Here is an 18,625-nt window from a genome sequence, read left to right as displayed (position 1 = left end):
ACAGGGAAAGGTCTGCAAGGCCTTGGGCCCACCTCCAGCCTCCAAGCAGCAATTTTAATGAATCTTGTGACATTTGGAGGTGTTAAGCTTCAAGGGGATGACGTTGTACCTTCTACCCAGGGTTATGGAGCTCCGCGCAGGGCAAGATTTCAGATTTCACCCCTAGATGGAGGTATGAAAACAAAGCACTTTACATAGTCAGCAAAGTGTATTTAACTCCTTTAGAGTAACAGGAAAAGGCCTGCAAGGCCCTGGGCCTACCTCCAGCATCCAGGCACCAGTTTTACAGATACTTGTGAAATTTGGAGGTGTTAAGCTTCAAGGGGATAAAGTTGTACCTTCTACCCAGGGTTATGGAGCTCCGGGCAGGGTAAGATTGCAGGTATCACCCCTGCCTAGATGTGTGAAAACCCAACAAATCACATACACAACAGAGTGTATTTACCCCTGTACAGTTACAGGGAAAGGTCTGCAAGGCCTTGGGCCTACCTCCAGCCTCCAGGCAGCAGTTTTAAAGAATCTTGTGACATTTGGAGGTGTAAAGCTTCAAGGGGATGAAGTTGTCCCTTCTACCCAGGGATTTGGAGCTCCACGCAGGGTAAGATTTCAGGTATCACCCCTGCCTGGATGTGTGAATAACCAACACATCTCAGACACCACAACGTGTATTTAACCCCTTTACAGTTACAGGGAAAGGTCTGCAAGGCCTTTGGCCTACCTCCAGCCTCCAGGCAGTAGTTTTCATGAATCTTGCGACATTTGGAGGTGTTAATCTTCAAGGGTGTGAAGTTGTACCTTCTGCCCAGGGTTATGGAGCTCCGCGCAGGGTAAGATTGCAGGTATCACCCCTGCCTAGATGTGCGAAAACCCAACAAATCACATACACAACAGAGTGTGTTTAACCCCTGTACAGTTACAGTAAAAGGCCTGCATGGCATTAGGCCTACTTCCAGCATCCAGGCACCAGTTTTAAAGAATCTTGTGACATTTGGAGGTGTAAAGCTTCAAGGGGATGAAGTTGTCCCTTCTACCCAGGGATTTGGAGCTCCACGCAGGGTAAGATTTCAGGTATCACCCCTGCCTGGATGTGTGAATAACCAACACATCTCAGACACCACAACGTGTATTTAACCCCTTTACAGTTACAGGGAAAGGTCTGCAAGGCCTTTGGCCTACCTCCAGCCTCCAGGCAGTAGTTTTCATGAATCTTGCGACATTTGGAGGTGTTAAGCTTCAAGGGGATAAAGTTGTACCTTCTACCCAGGGTTATGGAGCTCCGGGCAGGGTAAGATTGCAGGTATCACCCCTTCCTAGATGTGTAAAAACCCAACACATCACATACACAACAAAGTGTTTTTAACCCCTTTACAGTTACAGGGAAAAGCATGCAAGGCCTTGGGCCAACTCCCGGCATCCAGGCACCAGTTTTACTGATACTTTTGACATTTGGAGGCGTTAAGCTTCAAGGGGATGAAGTTGTCCGTTCTACCCAGGGTTATAGAGCTCCGCGCAGGGTAAGATTGCAGGTATCACCCCTGCCTAGATGTGTGAAAACCCAACAAATCACATACACAACAGAGTGTATTTACCCCTGTACAGTTACAGGGAAAGGTCTGCAAGGCCTTGGGCCTACCTCCAGCCTCCAGGCAGTAGTTTTAATGAATCTTGTGACATTTGGAGGTGTTTAGCTGCAAGGGGAAGAAGTTGTCCCTTCTACCCAGGGTTATGGAGCTCCGCGCAGGGTAAGATTCCAGATTACACCCCTAGCTGGAGGTTTGAAAACAAAGCACTTCATATACTCAGCAAAGTGTATTTAACTCCTTTGCAGTTCCAGGAAAAGGCCTGCAAGGCCTTGGGCCTACTTCCAGCATCCAGGCACCAGTTTTACTGATACTTGTGACATTTGGAGGTGTTAACCTTCAAGGGGATGAAGGTGTACCTTCTACCCAGGGTTATGGAGCTCCGTGCAGGGTAAGATTTCAGGTATCACCCCTGCCTGGAGGTGTGAATAACCAACACATCTCAGACACCACAAAGTGTATTTAACCCCTTTACAGTTACAGGGAAAGGTCTGCAAGGCCTTGGGCCTACCTCCAGCCTCCAGGCAGCAGTTTTAATGAATCTTGTGACATTGTGAGGTGTTAAGGTTCAAGGGGATGAAGTCGCACCTTCTACCCAGGGTTATGGAGCTCAGCGCAGGGTAATATTTGAGGTTTCATCCCAGGCTGGAGGTGTGAAAGTAGAACACTTACCATAAACGACAAAGTGTATTTAACTCCTTTACAGTGTCAGAGCAAGGCCTGCAAGGCCCTGGGTGTGTTTCCAGCCTCCTGGCACCAGCTTTACAGAAACCAGTGACATTTGGTGGTGTTAAGCTACAAGGTATGAAGTTACACTGTCTACCCAGGGTCATGAAGCTCAGCGCAGGGTATGATTAAAGGTTTCACCCCTGGCTGGAGGTGTGAAAACCCAACAAATCACATACACAACAGAATGTGTTTAACCCCTGTACAGTTACAGGAAAGGGCCTGCATGGCATAGGGCCTACTTCCAGCATCCAGGCACCAGTTGTACTGATACTTGTGACATTTGGAGGTGTTAAGCTTCAAGGGGGTGAAGTGGTACCTTCTACCCAGGGTTATGGAGCTCTGCGCAGGGTAAGATTGCAGGTATCGCCCCTGCCTAGATGTGTGAAAACCCACCAAATCACATACACGACAGAGTGTATTTAACCCCTTTACGGTATCAGGAACGGTCTGCAAGGCCATGGGCCTACTTCCAGCCTCCAGGCACCAATTGTACTGATACCTGTGACATTTAGTGGTGTTAAGCTTCAAGGGGAAGAAGTCACACCTTCTACCCAGGGTTAAGGAGCTCAGCGCAGGGTAAGATTTCAGGTTATTCCGCTGGCTGGAGCTGATAAAGCACAACACTTCACATGCTCAATAAAGTGTACTTCACTCCTTTACAGTTTCAGGAAAAGGCCTGCATGGCCTTGTGCCTGTTTCCAGCCTCCAGGCACCTGTTGTTGTAAAACTTGTGACATTTGGAGGTGTTCAGCTTCAAGGGGATGTAGTTGCACCGTCTACCCAGTGTTATGGAGCTCCGCGCAAGGTAAGATTTCAGGTTTCACCCCAGGCTGGAGGTGTGAAAATAGAATACATACCAAACACCAAACAAGTGTATTTAACTCCTTTACAGTGTCAGAGCAAGGCCTGCAAGGCACTGGGTCTGTTTCCAGCCTCCTGGCACCAGTTATACTGATTCCTGGGACATTTGGTGGTGTTGAGCTACAAGGGGATGAAGTCACACTGTCTACCCAGGGTCATGGAGCTCAGCGCAGGGTAAGTTTTCAGGTTTCACCCCTGTTTTGAGGTGTTAAAGCAAAGCACTTCACATGCCCAATAAAGTGTATTTCACCCCTTCACAGTGTCAGGAATGGCCTGCAAGGCCTTGGGCCTACTTCCAGCCTCCAGGCACCAGTTTTACTGATACTTGTGACATTTGTAGGTGTTCAACTTCAAGGGGATGAAGTCGCACCTTCTACCCAGGGTTATGGAGCTCAGCGCAGGGTTAGATTTCAGGTTTCACCCCTGGCTGGAGGTGTTAAAGCAAAACACTTCACATGCCCAATAAAGTGTATTTCACCCCTTCACAGTATCAGGAAAGGCCTGCAAGGCATTGGGACTACTTCCAGCCCCCAGGCACCAGTTTTTCTGATACCTGTAACATTTGGAGATGTTAATCTTCAAAGGGATACAGTTGCTCCGTCTACCCAGGGCTATGGAACTACGCACAGGGGGAGATCGCAGGTTGTCCCCTTGGAAGGAGGCGGAGAAGTAAAACACTTCTCTCAAATCCAAGGGTAAAGGCGGAAATCTTACCCTATGCCGAGCTCCGTAGTTCTGGGTAGAAGGTGTGCCATTGTCCCCTTGCAGAGGGGCACATCATAATTTCACAATTATCATTAAAACGTGTGTTTGGTGGATACAAATGTGCCCATGTCTCTGCAGGCCAAGGCCTGATATTTCAAATGGGTGCATGTACCTTTTAGGCTAGGTGAAGTGTTTTCATTTCTTCACCTCCACCCGTGAGGGAAATCTTGAATCTTACCCTGCGTGGAGCTCCAAATCCCTGGGTAGAAAGAGTGACTTAGCGCCCTTGAATCTGAAAACCTCATAATGTCACAAATATCACTAAAGCGGGTCCCTGGAGGCTAGAAATGCCCCAGTGCCCTGAAGGCTCTATTCTGATATGGTGACTGGGGTTTTTGTGCAGTTTTGGGCTATGTGAAGAATTTTATTCTTACACCTCCATCCCAGGGAAAGACGTGAAATCTTTCCATGTGCGGAGCTCCATATCTCTGGGTAGAAGGACTGACGTTGTCCCCTTTATTCTGGAAACCTCATAGTGTCAGACATATTACTTAAACAGGTTCCTGGAAGCTAGGGATGGGCCAGGGTACCTGAAGGCTAAGATCTGAAACTGTGAATGGTGTTCATGTACGTTTTGGACTATGTGAAGTGTTTTCTTTTTTTTTTTTCCCCCTCTACCTACATATAAGGCGAAAACCTGTAATTAACAGTAGACCTCAATCAGGCTGCCAGGCGCAGAATCTGATTTGTGGGCACAGGTCGCACTCTTGACATACCATTTGATTCAGGAGTGGTCCCCACCCCAGCCATCGAGCTCAATACAACAGTGATAGTCAAAGGCCTCACTCTGTACTGTGGGATGTAGGATGTAACAATTAGATTGCGGTACATTACATTGCTGTTTTAGGGGTTTCCACGACTTGCACGGGAGGGCGCTCTACACTTAGGAATGGTATGATTTACTATTCCAACTCCAGCCTAAGTAAGGTAGGGAAGGTGTTGGAATAGTAAATCGCCCTATTCCTTAGTCTAGAGCGCCCTCCCGTGCAAGTCGTGGAAAAGACTTGCGTTGTAAATGCAGCAATCGAAATGTACTGCGGTGTTTTGACCGCGTTGCTATGGTCGGGTCCCGTCCAAAGATGTCACCTGAGATGTAAACCTAAGTCCAGCTGTAAAAATCAGCTCACCAGAGGGCCTCCATGCAGGTACTGGGGTCACCATTTCAGGTGCATTCATACCCTCTGCTCTCACTCTGGGTGCCATTAAACATGAAGGTCTAACTCGGCCGCCTGCCTCTATTGAGTCACTGTGTGTTTATTGTGTTTAGTGCGCCCCCGTCTCCTCCAGCTCGGTGCTTGGCAGTGAATGCCCTCTGCCTGCATGCGAAGCTACCAGCGCGCAGCCGCCTTGTGATGCCCGTGAGTCTTGATGCCGGACCGTGCCCCGCTGCTTGTAAAAGTCCCCCGACTGCCCCCCCCTCCAGACTTGGATGCAACAGCCGAGGGTGCAGGCGCTCGGCGAGTCCCCCCCCCTCCCTGGCCCCCGGGCCGGGTCTCCCTGGCGTTGTCTCCGCTCCCCGCGCACGGCCGCCGGGGCCCTGTGTTACTTCGGCCCGGTGCAGAACGCGCTCCAGGCGGACCCTGGAGCCCCATTGTGACGGCACAGGGCCCGCTCCCTGCAGGAGGCCCCTCCCGCCCGCGGGCCGCCGCTCCCGGCCTCAGAGCGCGAGGGTGCACCGGGAAAAAGGGGCCCGGAGCACAGGAATCCAGGCACGGAGGCGTCAGCCATCGGGGGAGGGCAGAGATTCACGGCGGATGGCAAGCTTCTGAGGACGGGGTGGGCTGAAACGGGGGCGGGCACGGGAAGGGGCTGAAGCTGGGCTTCTTTACATGTGTTCATGTTAGCATATGTTTAACTGATTGTGCTTTAAAACTTAGATACTCCGGTGGTAGGAAACACAAAAGTCAGCTCGGAGCAGGGAGCAGAGAGCCGAGGGCGCCTCGCACAGCCCTCTCTCCTCGGGACCAATCAGGGGCTGGCTCCTCCCTATATATGCATGGGGCTCGGGCTGGGAGGTACATTTCTTTTCTGTGACAGCGTCGAGACTTGTATTGCAATGGCAGAAACCGCTCCAGCCGCCGCGGCTCCTCCCGCTGAGGTCGCCCCCAAGAAGAAGCAGAAGAAAGCAGCGGGGGCCTCTAAGGCCAAGAAGCCTTCCGGTCCCAGCGTGTCCGATCTGATTTTGAAGTGCGTGACCGCCTCGGCCGAGAGGAAGGGAGTCTCCCTGGTGGCCCTGAAGAAAGCGCTGACCGCCGCCGGCTACGATGCGGACAAGAACAAGAGCCGCGTTAAGGTCTCCCTCAAGAGCCTGGTCAGCAAAGGCGCCCTAGCCCAGCTGAAGGGCACCGGGGCCTCAGGATCCTTCAAGGTCAATAAGAAGCAGCTGGAGGGCAAGAAGGCGGCCAAGAAGTCAGCCTCCAAGACCAAGAAGCCAGCGGCCAAGAAAGCAGCCCCTGCCGCCAAGAAGCCCAAAAAGGCTCCCGCGGGGGTCAAGAAGAGCCCGAAGAAGGTCAAGAAGCCAGCAGCAGCCAAGAGCCCCAAGAAGCCCAAGGCTGCCCCCGCCAAAAAGGCTGCCAAGAGCCCAGCGAAAGCCAAGGCGGCGAAGCCCAAAGTAGCCAAGAAAAGCCCTGCCAAGGTAGTCAAACCCAAGGCAGCCAAGCCCAAAGCAGCGAAGCCCAAAAAGGCAGCGCCCAAGAAGAAGTAAGGGCTTGCACCGAGACACTGCAAACACAACGGCTCTTTTAAGGGCCACCACCCTGTCTAGAAGAGAGCGTGTTCATCCCCACCTTTGCACCCACCCAATGCCCCACTCCTCAAAAATAAACAGCACAATACATCCCTAGCGCACCTTTCCACACGCGAGTGCCGCGTGTGATCTTGGCCATATAAACGGCTCTTTCGGTGCTGCGTGGATTGAAATCGGTATAGCATAGAAAATAAGGGGGTCTGGGAGTTATAAGACCTCCGTTTATAATACATGTGCAATAACGTGTGTGTCTCTGTGCTTTCACTGTACCCGGCTAGACTCGAAATAGTGTCTGCATAAAGCAGACGACTGTGAACTTTCAATCGAGCGCTGGTAACGGGGGAGTGTTCCAGGGTGAGCAGGGGCGGGTAAAAAGGGGGTCTGGGGGTTATAAGACCTCCGTTTATAATACATGTGCAATAACGTGTGTGTGTGTTGGTGCTTTCACTGTACCCGGGCAGACTCGATATGGTGTCTGCATAAAGCAGACGACTGTGAACTTTCAATCGAGCGCTGGTAACGGGGGAGTGTTCCAGGGTGACCAAGGGCAGTGTGCTTATGACATCGGGGGCTCCTCTCCGGGTTGACCGGGGTCGAGTCGTCCGCCTGACTACAAGTGGATGGACGGAGACAAAGGCTGGCCGAGGCGCGGGCTCCGGCCGGCTCCATCGTGCAATCATCCAACCGGAGGGTTCTCTTTGATCCAGAGCTCATTGGACAGTTAGACTGCAGCCTTCAGTTCAGTAACCAATCGGTGCGCACCGCGGGCTATTTTCGAACGTGGGGCGGTCTCTTCAGCCAACCAGAGCAGCCCTCCGTCTGTGAGGCAATAAATAGGGCTCTTTCCCCGGTAGACGCCATTCTTCCTCGCTGACTGAGAGAGACCGCTCCCGCCATGGCCCGCACCAAGCAGACAGCCCGCAAGTCCACCGGCGGCAAAGCGCCCCGCAAGCAGCTGGCCACCAAGGCAGCCCGCAAGAGCGCGCCTGCCACCGGCGGAGTCAAGAAGCCTCACCGTTACCGGCCCGGCACCGTGGCTCTCCGCGAGATCCGCCGCTACCAGAAGTCCACCGAGCTCCTCATCCGCAAGCTGCCCTTCCAGCGCTTGGTGAGGGAGATCGCCCAGGACTTCAAGACCGACCTGCGCTTCCAGAGCTCCGCCGTCATGGCCCTGCAGGAGGCCAGCGAGGCCTACCTGGTCGGGCTCTTCGAGGACACCAACCTGTGCGCCATCCACGCCAAGAGGGTGACCATCATGCCCAAGGACATCCAGCTGGCCCGTCGCATCCGAGGCGAGAGGGCCTAAGGTGACAGACCGACACGAACCACCACCACCACAACGGCTCTTTTAAGGGCCACCACCCTGTCATCTACGAGCTACTCTTATCTGCCATGGCATGGTCTACAGGTTAGGGAGGGTGGGCTGTGAGTACCACGAGCACCGGGCAACTGATACCGGCTCTGCGGAAACCAGAGAACTCTGTGTTCACAGTGCACAAACACCTCTTCAACGTGCCCTTCATTTGAAGCGTTGTTTGGGTAGAGGGTTGTGGTAGGGATCCGAGGGTCATAAGCCACCGCTATTGGGCATCTGTGCGCGGGTCATAAGCCACCGCGATTGGGCATCTGTGCTCCCGGTACATCGGGTTCTTAGAGTACCACGAGTACTGGGCAACTTTTACAGGCTCTGGGGGTGACCAGAGAATTCCGTGTTCACAGTGCACAAAAAGCTCGTCAATGTACCCTTCATTTAATAGAGAGCTTTGTTTGGGGGAGGGGTAGGGTAGAGGGTTTTGCAGGGATCCGCTGGTCACAAGCCAGCGCTATGAGGCATCTCTGCCCCCGGTACATCGGGTTCATGTGTGTGATTTCGGGAGCGTTTGCCCCGCGGCGGATTGTAGCCGTTCCCCTGGGTTTGGAAATGCAAACACAACGTTAAACCCGCACACAATAAAGCTGTTCGCCCATAACATGGAAAGCAAATTGCCCGGGAGTAGCTGTGTGACTTGCTAGCAGGTTTATTTAACGTGATCGCTACATTACAGTGCTTAGGTGGCACGTGGTCCCAAAGAGGGCTCATTCATATAGACATGTTTATTTACAGAGGCAAAACGTGGTCCCAAAGAGGGCTCATTCATATAGACTTGTTAATTTACAGAGGCAAAACGGGTTGCCTGCTCCGTCGTCCCTCGGTCTGCAGCAAACCCCGGGAGAGCGGCCCTTTCTGCGCTCAACATTACCCTTGTAAAACACATTCTTTTGTCATATTAGAAGCACATTAGCTCTTAGGGGAGGAGGTGGTTGGCCCTTAAAAGAGCCGTTGTGTTCGTTGGGGTGCGCCTGGAAGCCTTACTTGGCGCTGGTGTACTTGGTGACGGCCTTGGTGCCCTCCGACACGGCGTGCTTGGCCAGCTCTCCGGGCAGCAGAAGGCGGACTGCGGTCTGGATCTCCCGTGAGGTGATGGTGCGCCGCGAGTTGTAGTGGGCCAGCTTGGAAGCCTCTGCAGCGATGCGCTCGAAGATGTCGTTCACGAAGGAGTTCATGATGCCCATGGCCTTGGAGGAGATGCCGGTGTCCGGGTGCACCTGCTTCATCACTTTGTAAATGTAGATGGCATAGCTTTCCTTCCTGCTCCTCTTGCGCTTCTTCCCGTCCTTCTTGGGCGGCTTGGAGAGCGCTTTCTTGGAGCCCTTCTTGGGAGCCGGCGCGGACTTGGCTGGTTCAGGCATGGTCGAGAATCTTTCACCGCGTGCTGTGGAGCCGAGAGAAATAAATGCGGGGCGCCCGTCACTTGTATTTATAGGCTGGGCGTGCAAAGCAGCTTCCTCCCGGCTCTCTCTTCTCATTGGCAGTCATAGGCAGGGCCCCCAGTTCCTAGAGTGATGCGGTTCTGGGACTCTGATTGGCTAAACAGAAGCTCGCCTCCCTCCAATGAGAAGTACTATCAGCGACTAGCTGTCAACCAATCAGACGCTCCCGAAGTCTTTATATTACCGGAGGCCAGCAGGAAGAGCAGTATCATTCTCGCTGTTGTGTGACTGAGACCCTAGATCGATCGCCATGTCTGGACGCGGAAAGCAGGGAGGAAAGGCCCGCGCCAAGGCCAAGACACGCTCTTCCAGGGCCGGGCTCCAGTTCCCCGTGGGCCGTGTGCACAGGCTGCTCCGGAAGGGAAGCTACGCCGAGAGGGTGGGCGCTGGTGCCCCCGTCTACTTGGCTGCAGTGCTGGAGTACCTCACCGCTGAGATCCTGGAGTTGGCTGGCAACGCCGCTCGGGACAACAAGAAGACCCGCATCATCCCCAGACACCTCCAGCTGGCCATCCGCAACGACGAGGAGCTGAACAAGCTGCTAGGCCGAGTCACCATCGCCCAGGGAGGAGTCCTGCCCAACATCCAGGCCGTGCTGCTGCCCAAGAAAACCGAGAGCCACAAGGCACAGGGCAAAGCAAGCAAGTAAGGGCCCGCAGACCACCGTGGAAACACACCCTAAACACAAAGGCTCTTTTCAGGGCCATCCACAGACTCCATCAAAGAGCGTATCCGTGCCATGGTGTTACTCTGGCGGCCTCTTAGATGCGGCAGCGCCCGCAACCGTAGCTTCATAGGGGAGGGCATGCCCAAGCTCTCGGCCATACACATAAATGTTGCCACGTCCCGAAGCCTAGCATGAGGCCGACCATATTAATGTTTTTTCTTTATATACGTATATCATTTTAATTATATGGGACACTTTTTGCAGACTTGCCCCAGCCGAGCGGGCACCGAACGCGAGGGTTAGGCGGGCCGCGGTAACAAGTGGGGGCCTGGAAGGGAGGAGTGTCTGTGTTTGGCTGTGATCGGCTGCAGCTGCTGAGTCCGATCGGGAGCCCCTGACAAAGAGGCGGGCTGGGAGCGCGCTCTTTTTCATACCATATAAATTTGGGGGGGGGGAGACGACGACACATTTTGCTGGCTTGCCCCAGCCGGGCGTGAGATGTGGGCAGTGTTACGAGGTCGCAGGCGTCCAAACGCAGCGGGGTGAGGCCGTGAACGTGTTGCCTCCATTAAAAATTTTCAGAGCCTTCTGCTCAGAATTGGGAGGGGGCACCGAACGAGGGGGTTAGGTGAGCCGCGGTCACAAGTGGGGTGTGGGCGGGAAGGGAGGTGCCTTAAGCGCGAGACGTGGACAGTGTTACGGGGGTGCGGGCGGCCACACACAGCGGGGAGAGGCCGTTAACGGGTGTTATCTCCATTAAAACATCTCCGGGGCTTCTGTTCACATGAAAGGAGGGGGCATGGAACGAGAGGGTTAGGCGGGCTGCGGTCACAAGTGGGGGCCGGGAGGCGTGTGCGTGAGGGGGCGCGGTACGAGAGGGTTAGGCGGGCTGCGGTCACAAGTGGGGGCCGGGAAGGGAGGCGTGTGCGTGAGGGGGCACGGAACGAGAGGGTTAGGCGGGCTGCGGTCACAAGTGGGGGCCGGGAAGGGAGCCGTGGGCTTGACTGTGGTCTGTGCACCGGCGGCAGCTGCTGAGCCAGGTACCTTAAGCGCGAGGTGTGGACAGTGTTACGGGGGTGCGGGCGGCCAGACACAGCGGGAGAGGCCGTTAACGGGTGTTATCTCCATTAAAACATCTCCATGGGCTTCTGTTCACATGAAAGGAGGGGGCACGGAACGAGAGGGTTAGGCGGGCTGCGGTCACACGTGGGGGCCGGGAAGGGAGGCGTGTGCGTGTGTTTGACTGTGGTCTGTGCATCGGCGGCAGCTGCTGAGCCAGGTACCTTAAGCGCGAGACGTGGACAGTGTTACGGGGGTGCGGGCGGCCACACACAGCGGGGAGAGGCCGTTAACGGGTGTTATCTCCATTAAAACATCTCCATGGGCTTCTGTTCATATGAAAGGAGGGGGCACGGAACGAGAGGGTTAGGCGGGCTGCGGTCACAAGTGGGGGGCGGGAAGGGAGGCGTGTGCGTGTGTTTGACTGTGGTCTGTGCACCGGCGGCAGCTGCTGAGCCAGCCCATGACAAAGGCGGGCTGGGAGCCCGCTCTTTTTCAAACGGCAACGGCCTCTCGAGCCCCCCGCTCCCTGCAGAGGGCAGGCCGGGCTCTCTCCCGCCTCCGAGTGCGTCACATGGCTTGGAGCCTCCGCGCCGGTCCGCAGCTCCTCTATTTATGCATCCGGTGCTAGCCTCGCCTCCATTTCTGCTCACAGCACCGAGAAGAGAACATGTCTGGACGCGGCAAAGGAGGGAAGGGGCTCGGTAAAGGCGGCGCCAAGAGGCACCGCAAGGTGCTCCGGGACAACATCCAGGGCATCACCAAGCCGGCCATTCGCCGCCTGGCGCGCCGTGGCGGAGTCAAGCGCATCTCCGGCCTCATCTACGAGGAGACCCGCGGAGTGCTGAAGGTTTTCCTGGAGAACGTGATCCGGGACGCCGTCACCTACACCGAGCACGCCAAGAGGAAGACCGTCACCGCCATGGATGTGGTCTATGCTCTGAAGCGCCAGGGCCGCACCCTCTACGGATTCGGCGGTTAAACACTCGACTTGCCCACGGATAAAAAAAGAGAAAAAAAAAACAACTCAAAGGCTCTTTTAAGAGCCGACCACCATGTCTTGTGAGAGCTGTGTCTATGAACTATTATTTCCGCAGCGCAGGGCTGCTATCTAGGCCCACACTCGCCCGGGAGGGGAGGAGGGGGGAGCCCGGGGATTTGCTCCGCAGCCACTCTGCTATGGAAGGCACGGCAGGGAAGGCGGGTTCAGCCCAGCCCAGGGGCCCGCCACCATGGAGCCTTGGACTGGGTACCTAAGGCGTGTTTGGCCCGTTATCCTGGGGCCCGAAACCGGGGAGATGAGGCAGGTTAAGCCCGGCCCAGGGGCCCGCCATCATGGAGCCCTTGCCCGGGGACCTACGGTGGGTTTAGCCCGGCCCTGGGCCCTACGGGCCTGCCGTTTCCCCGACTATTAAGCCCCCCGGGGGCTTGCAGCATAACACGGAAGAGGGACAAAGTTGGAGTTAGCGCGGCCGTTTCGCCGCCCGGCCATCTGGTCGCAGAGCTCAGTGGGCCATCTGGTCGCAGAGCTCAGTGGGCCATCTGGTCGCACAGCTCAGTGGGCCATCTGGTCGCACTATCGTGCGGTGACCAGATGGCCCAGTGTGCAGTGCGACCAGATGGCCGAGCGGCGGAACGGCCGCGCTAAATCCAACTTTGTCTCCCGTCCAGGCGCTGTAAGCCCCCACTGCGTGGGGGCTTAATAGTCCATAAAGTAGTGTTCCCATGCCGGCCCATAGGAAGTGGGTGTGGGATCCTAATGTTTGTGGCGAACCATCATGACCGTTTACGGGTCCCTGTGGGTCTTTAAGCACCCGTTTCCTTTCTCCCCCCCCCCCCCCCCCCCTCCTGTGTGGACAGTTTGGTTCAAGGGGACAATGGCACTACTTGTACCCAGGGCTGGGGAGCTCCGATTCGGGTACAATTTCCGGTTTCCCCCCTTAGCTGGAGGTAAGCAAAAAAAAAAAAATCTACATATACACATTTTTTTTTTTTAATTAATGTTATACTAACTCTTTAGGTTCAAGTGGACAAAGTCACTTTTCCTACCCAGGGCTGGTGAGCTCCGATTCGGGTAGCATTTCCGGTTTTCCCCCTTAGCTGGAGGTCGGCCCAAAAAAAAAAAGAAAAACGATATATACACATTTTTATCGTATTGCTTTTTTTTAAAACTATATATAATAAACATTATAATTTTTTTTAATGTTTTTTTTTTTTTTACTAACTCTCTAGGTTCAAGGGGACAAAGTCACTGTTTCTACCCGAGGCTATGGAGCTCCTTTCCGGGTAAAATTTCCGGTTTTCCCCCTTAGCTGGAGGTCGGCCCCCCGAAAAAAAAAAAAAAAAGTATATATACACATTTTTATTGTATTGCTTTTTTTTAAAACTATATATAAACATTTTTTTTTTTTTTTTTAAATAACTCTAGGTTCAAGGGGACAAAGTCACTGTTTCTACCCGAGGCTATGGAGCTCCGATTCGGGCAAAATTTCCGGTTTTTCCCCTTAGCTGAAGGTAAGCAAAAAAATATATATATACATTTTTTTTTATTATTTTTATTAATTTTATACTAACTCTTTAGGTTCAAGGGGACAAAGTCACTTTTCCTGCCCAGGGCTGGTGAGCTCCGATTCGGGTAACATTTCCGGTTTTCCCCCTTAGCTGGAGGTCTGCAAAAAAACAAACAACTATATATAAACATTTTTTTTTTTTTTTTTACTAACTCTCTTGGTTCAAGGGGACAAAGTCACTGTTTCTACCTGAGGCTATGGAGCTCCGATCCGGTTAAAACTTCAGGTTTTCCCCCTAAGCTGAAGGTGGTCTAAAAAATAAAAAAACTATATATACACATTTTTTTTTATTTATTTAAATAAATCTTTAGGTTCAAGGGTACGAATTCACTTTTTCTACCCGGCCTATGGAGTTCCGATCCGGGTACAATTTACCCATTTAAGACTGTTAATTTTAAAAATATATATATTGCTAAATGTTTAGGTTCTAGGGGACTAAGTCACTTTTTCTACACAGGGCTATGGAGCTCCGATTAGGGTAATATTTCAGGATTTACCTCTTGGCTGGAGGTGGAGAAAAAAACACATAACTTAATTTAAAAGGTATACAAAGCCCTTTACATTATCAGATCCTAGCCTTCAGTGTCCCAAACCCATTTCTAGCCTGCAGGCACAAAGTGGCTATTTCTACACAGGGCTATGGAGCTCCGCGCAGGATGAGATGCACCCCTGTTACAGTATCAGCACAAGGCTGTGGGCCTGTTTAGTGATAATTGTAACATTCGGTTGAGTTAATCTTCAAAGGGATACAGTTGCTCCTACTAACCTTGGCTATGGAGCTCCGCGCAGGGTAAGATTTGAGGTTCCACCCCTGGCTGGAGGTGGGGAAACGAAAGACTTCTTTATTCCAACAATGTATCTAACCCCCTCACAGTATCAGACCTAGGTCTGCAAGACCGTAGGCACATTTCCAGCCCCCAGGCACCTGTTTTAGTGATACTTGTGACCACATGAAGCCTCCAGCTTCAAGGGGACAAAGTCACTCCCTCTACCCAGGGTTAAGGAACTTCGCGCAGGGTAAGATTTTGGGTTATACTCTTGGCTGGGGGTGTGAAAACAACACACTTCACAAGTCCAATGAAGTGTGTGTCACCCCTTCACAGTATCAGGAAAGGCCAACATGGCCTTGGGCCTACTTCCAGCCTCCAGGCACCAGTTTTCCTGATACTTGTGACATTTGGAGGTGTTAAGCTTCAAGGGGATGATGTTGTACCTTCTACCCACCGTCATGGAGCTCCGCGCAGGGTAAGATTGCAGGTATCACCCCTGCCTTAATGCGTGAAACCCAACAAATCACATAGACAACAGAGTGTATTTAACCCCTGTACAGTTACAGGGAAAGGTCTGCAAGGCCTTGGGCCTACCTCCAGCCTCCAGGCAGCAGTTTTCATGAATTCTGTGACATTTGGAGGTGTTAAGCTTCAAGGGGATGAAGTCGCACCTTCTACCCAGGGTTATGGAGCTCAGCGCAGGGTAAGATTTGAGGTTTCATCCCAGGCTGGAGGTGTGAAAATAGAACACTTACCATACACGAAAAAATGTATTTAACTCCTTTACAGTGTCAGAGCCAGGCCTGCAAGGCCCTGGGTGTGTTTCCAGCCTCCTGGCTCCAGTTTTACAGAAACCAGTGACATTTGGTGGTGTTAAGCTACAAGGGATGAAGTCACACTGTCTACCCAGGGTCATGGAGCTCAGCGCAGGGTAAGATTTAAAGTTTCACCCCTAGCTGGATGTTTTAAAGCAAAACACTTCACAAGCCCAATATAGTGTATTTCACCCCTTCACAGTATCAGGAAAGGCCTGCAAGGCCTTGTGCCTTTTGTCCAGCCTCCAGGCACCTGCTTTTGTGATACTTGTGACATTTGGAGGTGTTAAGCTTCAAGGGGATGAAGTCGCACCTTCTACCCAGGGTTATGGAGCTCAGCGCAGGGTAAGATTTGAGGTTTCATCCCAGGCTGGAGGTGTGAACATAGAACACTTACCATACACGAAAAAGTGTATTTAACTCCTTTACGGTGTCAGAGCAAGGCCTGCAAGGCCCTGGGTGTGTTTCCAGCCTCCTGGCACCAGTTTTACAGAAACCAGTGACATTTGGTGGTGTTAAGCTTCAAGGGGATGAAGTTGTCGCTTCTACCCAGGGTTATGGAGCTCCGCGCAGGGTAAGATTGCAGGTATCACCCCTGCCTAGATGTGTGAAAACCCAACTAGTCACATACACAACAGAGAGTATTTAACCCCTGAACAGTTACAGGGAAAGGTCTGCACGGCTTTGGGACTACCTCCAGCCTCCAGGTAGCAGTTTTAGTGAATCTTGTGACATTTGGAGGTGTTAAGCTTCAAGGGGATGAAGTTGTACCTTCTACCCAGGGTTATGGAGGTCCGCGCAGGATAAGATTTCAGATATCACCCCTAGCTGCACGTTTGAAAAGAAAGCACTTTACAAACTCAGCAAAGAGTATTTATCTCCTTTGCAGTTCCAGGAAAAGGCCTGCAAGGCCTTGGGCCTACTTCCAGCATCCAGGCACCAGTTTTGATGAATCTTGTGACATTTGGAGGTGTTAAGCTTCAAGGGGATGAAGTTGTCCCTTCTACCCAGGGTTACGGAGCTCCGCGCAGGGTAAGATTTCAGATTTCACCCCTAGATGGAGGTTTGAAAACAAACCACTTCATATACTCTGAAAAGTGTAGTTAACTCCTTTGCAGTGCCAGGAAAAGGCCTGCAAGGCCTTGGGCCTACTTCCAGCATCCAGGCACCAGTTTTACTGATACTTGTGACATTTGGAGGTGTTAAGCTTCAAGCGGATGAAGTTGTACCTTCTACCCAGGGTTATGGAGCTCCTCGCAGGGTAAGATTTCAGATTTCACCCCTAGATGGAGGAATGAAAACAAAGCACTTGACATACTCAGCAAAGTGTATGTAACTCCTTTGCAGTTACAGGAAAAGGCCTGCAAGGCCTTGGGCCCACTTCCAGCATCCAGGCTCCAGTTTTACTGATACTTGTGACATTTGGAGGTGTTAAGCTTCAAGGGGATGAAGTTGTACCTTCTACCCAGGGTTATTGAGCTCCGCGCAGGGTAAGATTTCAGGTATCACCCCCGCCTGGATGTGTGAATAACCAACACAACTCAGACACCACAAAGTGTATTTAACCCCTGTACAGTTACAGGGAAAGGTCTGCAAGGCCTTGGGCCTGCCTCCAGGCACCAGTTTTAATGAATCTTGTGACATTTGGAGGTGTTAAGCTTCAAGGGGATGACAGTGTACCTTCTACCCAGGGTTATGGAGCTCCGCACAGGGTAAGATTTCAGATTTCACCCCTAGATGGAGGTATGAAAAGTAAGCACTTTACATACTCAGCAAAGTGTATTTAACTCCTTTGCAGTAACAGGAAAAGGCCTGCAGGCCTTGGGCCTACTTGCAGCATCCAGTCACCAGTTTTACTGATACTTGTGACATTTGGAGGTGTTAAGCTTCAAGGGGATGAAGTTGTACCTCCTACCCAGGGTTATGGAGCTCCGCACAGGGTACGATTCCAGATTTCACCCCTAGCTGCACGTTTGAAAATAAAGCACTTTACATACTCAGCAAAATGTATGTCACTCCTTTGCTGTAACAGGAAAAGGCCTGCAAGGCCTTGGGCCTACTTCCAGCATTCAGGCACCAGTTTTACTGATACTTGTGACATTTGGAAGTGTTAAGCTTCAAGGGGATTAGGTTGTAGCTTCTACCCAGGGTTATGGAGCTCCGCGCAGGGTAAGATCGCAAGTATCGCCCCTGCCTAGATGTGTGAAAACCCAACTAGTCACATACACAACAGAGTGTATTTAACCCCTGTACAGTTACAGGGAAAGGTCTGCAAGGCCTTGGGCCTACCCCCAGCCTCCAGGCAGCAGTTTTAGTGAGTCCTGTGACATTTGGAGGTGTTAAGCTTCAAGGGGATGAAGTTGTACCTTCTACCCAGGGTTATGGAGCTCCGCGCAGGGTAAGATTTCAGATTTCACCCCTAGATGGAGGTTTGAAAACAAACGACTTCATATACTCAGCAAAGTGTAGTTAACTCCTTTGCAGTTACAGGAAAAGGCCTGCAAGGCCTTGGGCCTACTTCCAGCATCCAGGCACCAGTTTTACTGATACTTGTGACATTTTGAGGTGTTAACCTTCAAGGGGATGAAGTTGTACCTTCTACCCAGGGTTACGGAGCTCCCCGCAGGGTAAGATTTCAGGAATCACCCCTGCCTGGATGTGTGAATAACCAACACATCTCAGACACCACAGACTGTATTTAACCCTTTTACAGTTACAGGGAAAGGTCTGCAAGGCCTTGGGCCCACCTCCAGCCTCCAAGCAGCAATTTTAATGAATCTTGTGACATTTGGAGGTGTTAAGCTTCAAGGGGATGAAGTTGTACCTTCCACCCAGAGTTATGAAGCTCCGCACAGGGTAACATTCCAGAATTCACCCCTAGCTGCACGTTTGAAAACAAAGCATTTCACATACTCAGCAAAGTGTTTTTAACTCCTTTGCAGTAACAGGAAAAGGCCCGCAAGGCCTTGGGCCTACTTCCAGCATCCAGGCACCAGTTTTACTGATACTTGTGACATTTGGAGGTGTTAACCTTCAAGGGGATGAAGGTGTACCTTCTACCCAGGGGTATGGAGCTCCACGGAGGGTAAGATGTCAGGTATCACCCCTGCCTGGATGTGTGAATAACCAACACATCTCACACACCACAAAGTGTATTTAACACCTTTACAGTTACAGGGAAAGGTCTGCAAGGCCTTGGGCCTACCTCCAGCCTCCAGGCAGCAGTTTTCATGAATCTTGCGACATTTGGAG

At 52.2% G+C, this 18,625-nt stretch overlaps 5 protein-coding genes across 5 annotated transcripts; 4 read left to right on the top strand and 1 right to left on the bottom strand.

The window, feature by feature from the left end:
- Positions 1 to 5,958: 5,958 nt before the first annotated feature.
- On the top strand, positions 5,959 to 6,787 carry LOC147665910 (histone H1.01-like). The gene has a single exon (XM_086949433.1). It carries the CDS (start codon positions 5,992 to 5,994, stop codon positions 6,637 to 6,639), a length of 648 nt encoding a protein of 215 aa, XP_086805559.1. The 5' UTR covers positions 5,959 to 5,991; the 3' UTR covers positions 6,640 to 6,787.
- Positions 6,788 to 7,552: 765 nt separating this feature from the next.
- On the top strand, positions 7,553 to 8,007 carry LOC147665909 (histone H3). The gene has a single exon (XM_086949432.1). It carries the CDS (start codon positions 7,577 to 7,579, stop codon positions 7,985 to 7,987), a length of 411 nt encoding a protein of 136 aa, XP_086805558.1. The 5' UTR covers positions 7,553 to 7,576; the 3' UTR covers positions 7,988 to 8,007.
- A 975-nt stretch (positions 8,008 to 8,982) lies between these two features.
- LOC147665908 (histone H2B 1.2-like) lies at positions 8,983 to 9,531 on the bottom strand. Its single transcript, XM_086949430.1, has one exon. It carries the CDS (start codon positions 9,526 to 9,528, stop codon positions 9,031 to 9,033), a length of 498 nt encoding a protein of 165 aa, XP_086805556.1. The 5' UTR covers positions 9,529 to 9,531; the 3' UTR covers positions 8,983 to 9,030.
- A 159-nt stretch (positions 9,532 to 9,690) lies between these two features.
- On the top strand, positions 9,691 to 10,141 carry LOC147665907 (histone H2A type 2-C-like). Its single transcript, XM_086949431.1, has one exon. The coding sequence runs from the start codon at positions 9,743 to 9,745 to the stop codon at positions 10,139 to 10,141; it is 399 nt and encodes a 132-aa protein (XP_086805557.1). The 5' UTR covers positions 9,691 to 9,742.
- Positions 10,142 to 11,852: 1,711 nt separating this feature from the next.
- LOC147665906 (histone H4) lies at positions 11,853 to 12,263 on the top strand. The gene has a single exon (XM_086949429.1). The coding sequence runs from the start codon at positions 11,889 to 11,891 to the stop codon at positions 12,198 to 12,200; it is 312 nt and encodes a 103-aa protein (XP_086805555.1). The 5' UTR covers positions 11,853 to 11,888; the 3' UTR covers positions 12,201 to 12,263.
- Positions 12,264 to 18,625: the final 6,362 nt, after the last annotated feature.

Source organism: Lissotriton vulgaris, unplaced genomic scaffold, assembly GCF_964263255.1.
Source record: "Lissotriton vulgaris unplaced genomic scaffold, aLisVul1.2 SCAFFOLD_1798, whole genome shotgun sequence".
In the NCBI taxonomy this organism is placed as follows: Eukaryota; Metazoa; Chordata; class Amphibia; order Caudata; family Salamandridae; genus Lissotriton; species Lissotriton vulgaris.
The sequence above is the reverse complement of the archived record's forward strand: the minus strand, read 5'-3'. Positions and strand labels throughout refer to the sequence as shown.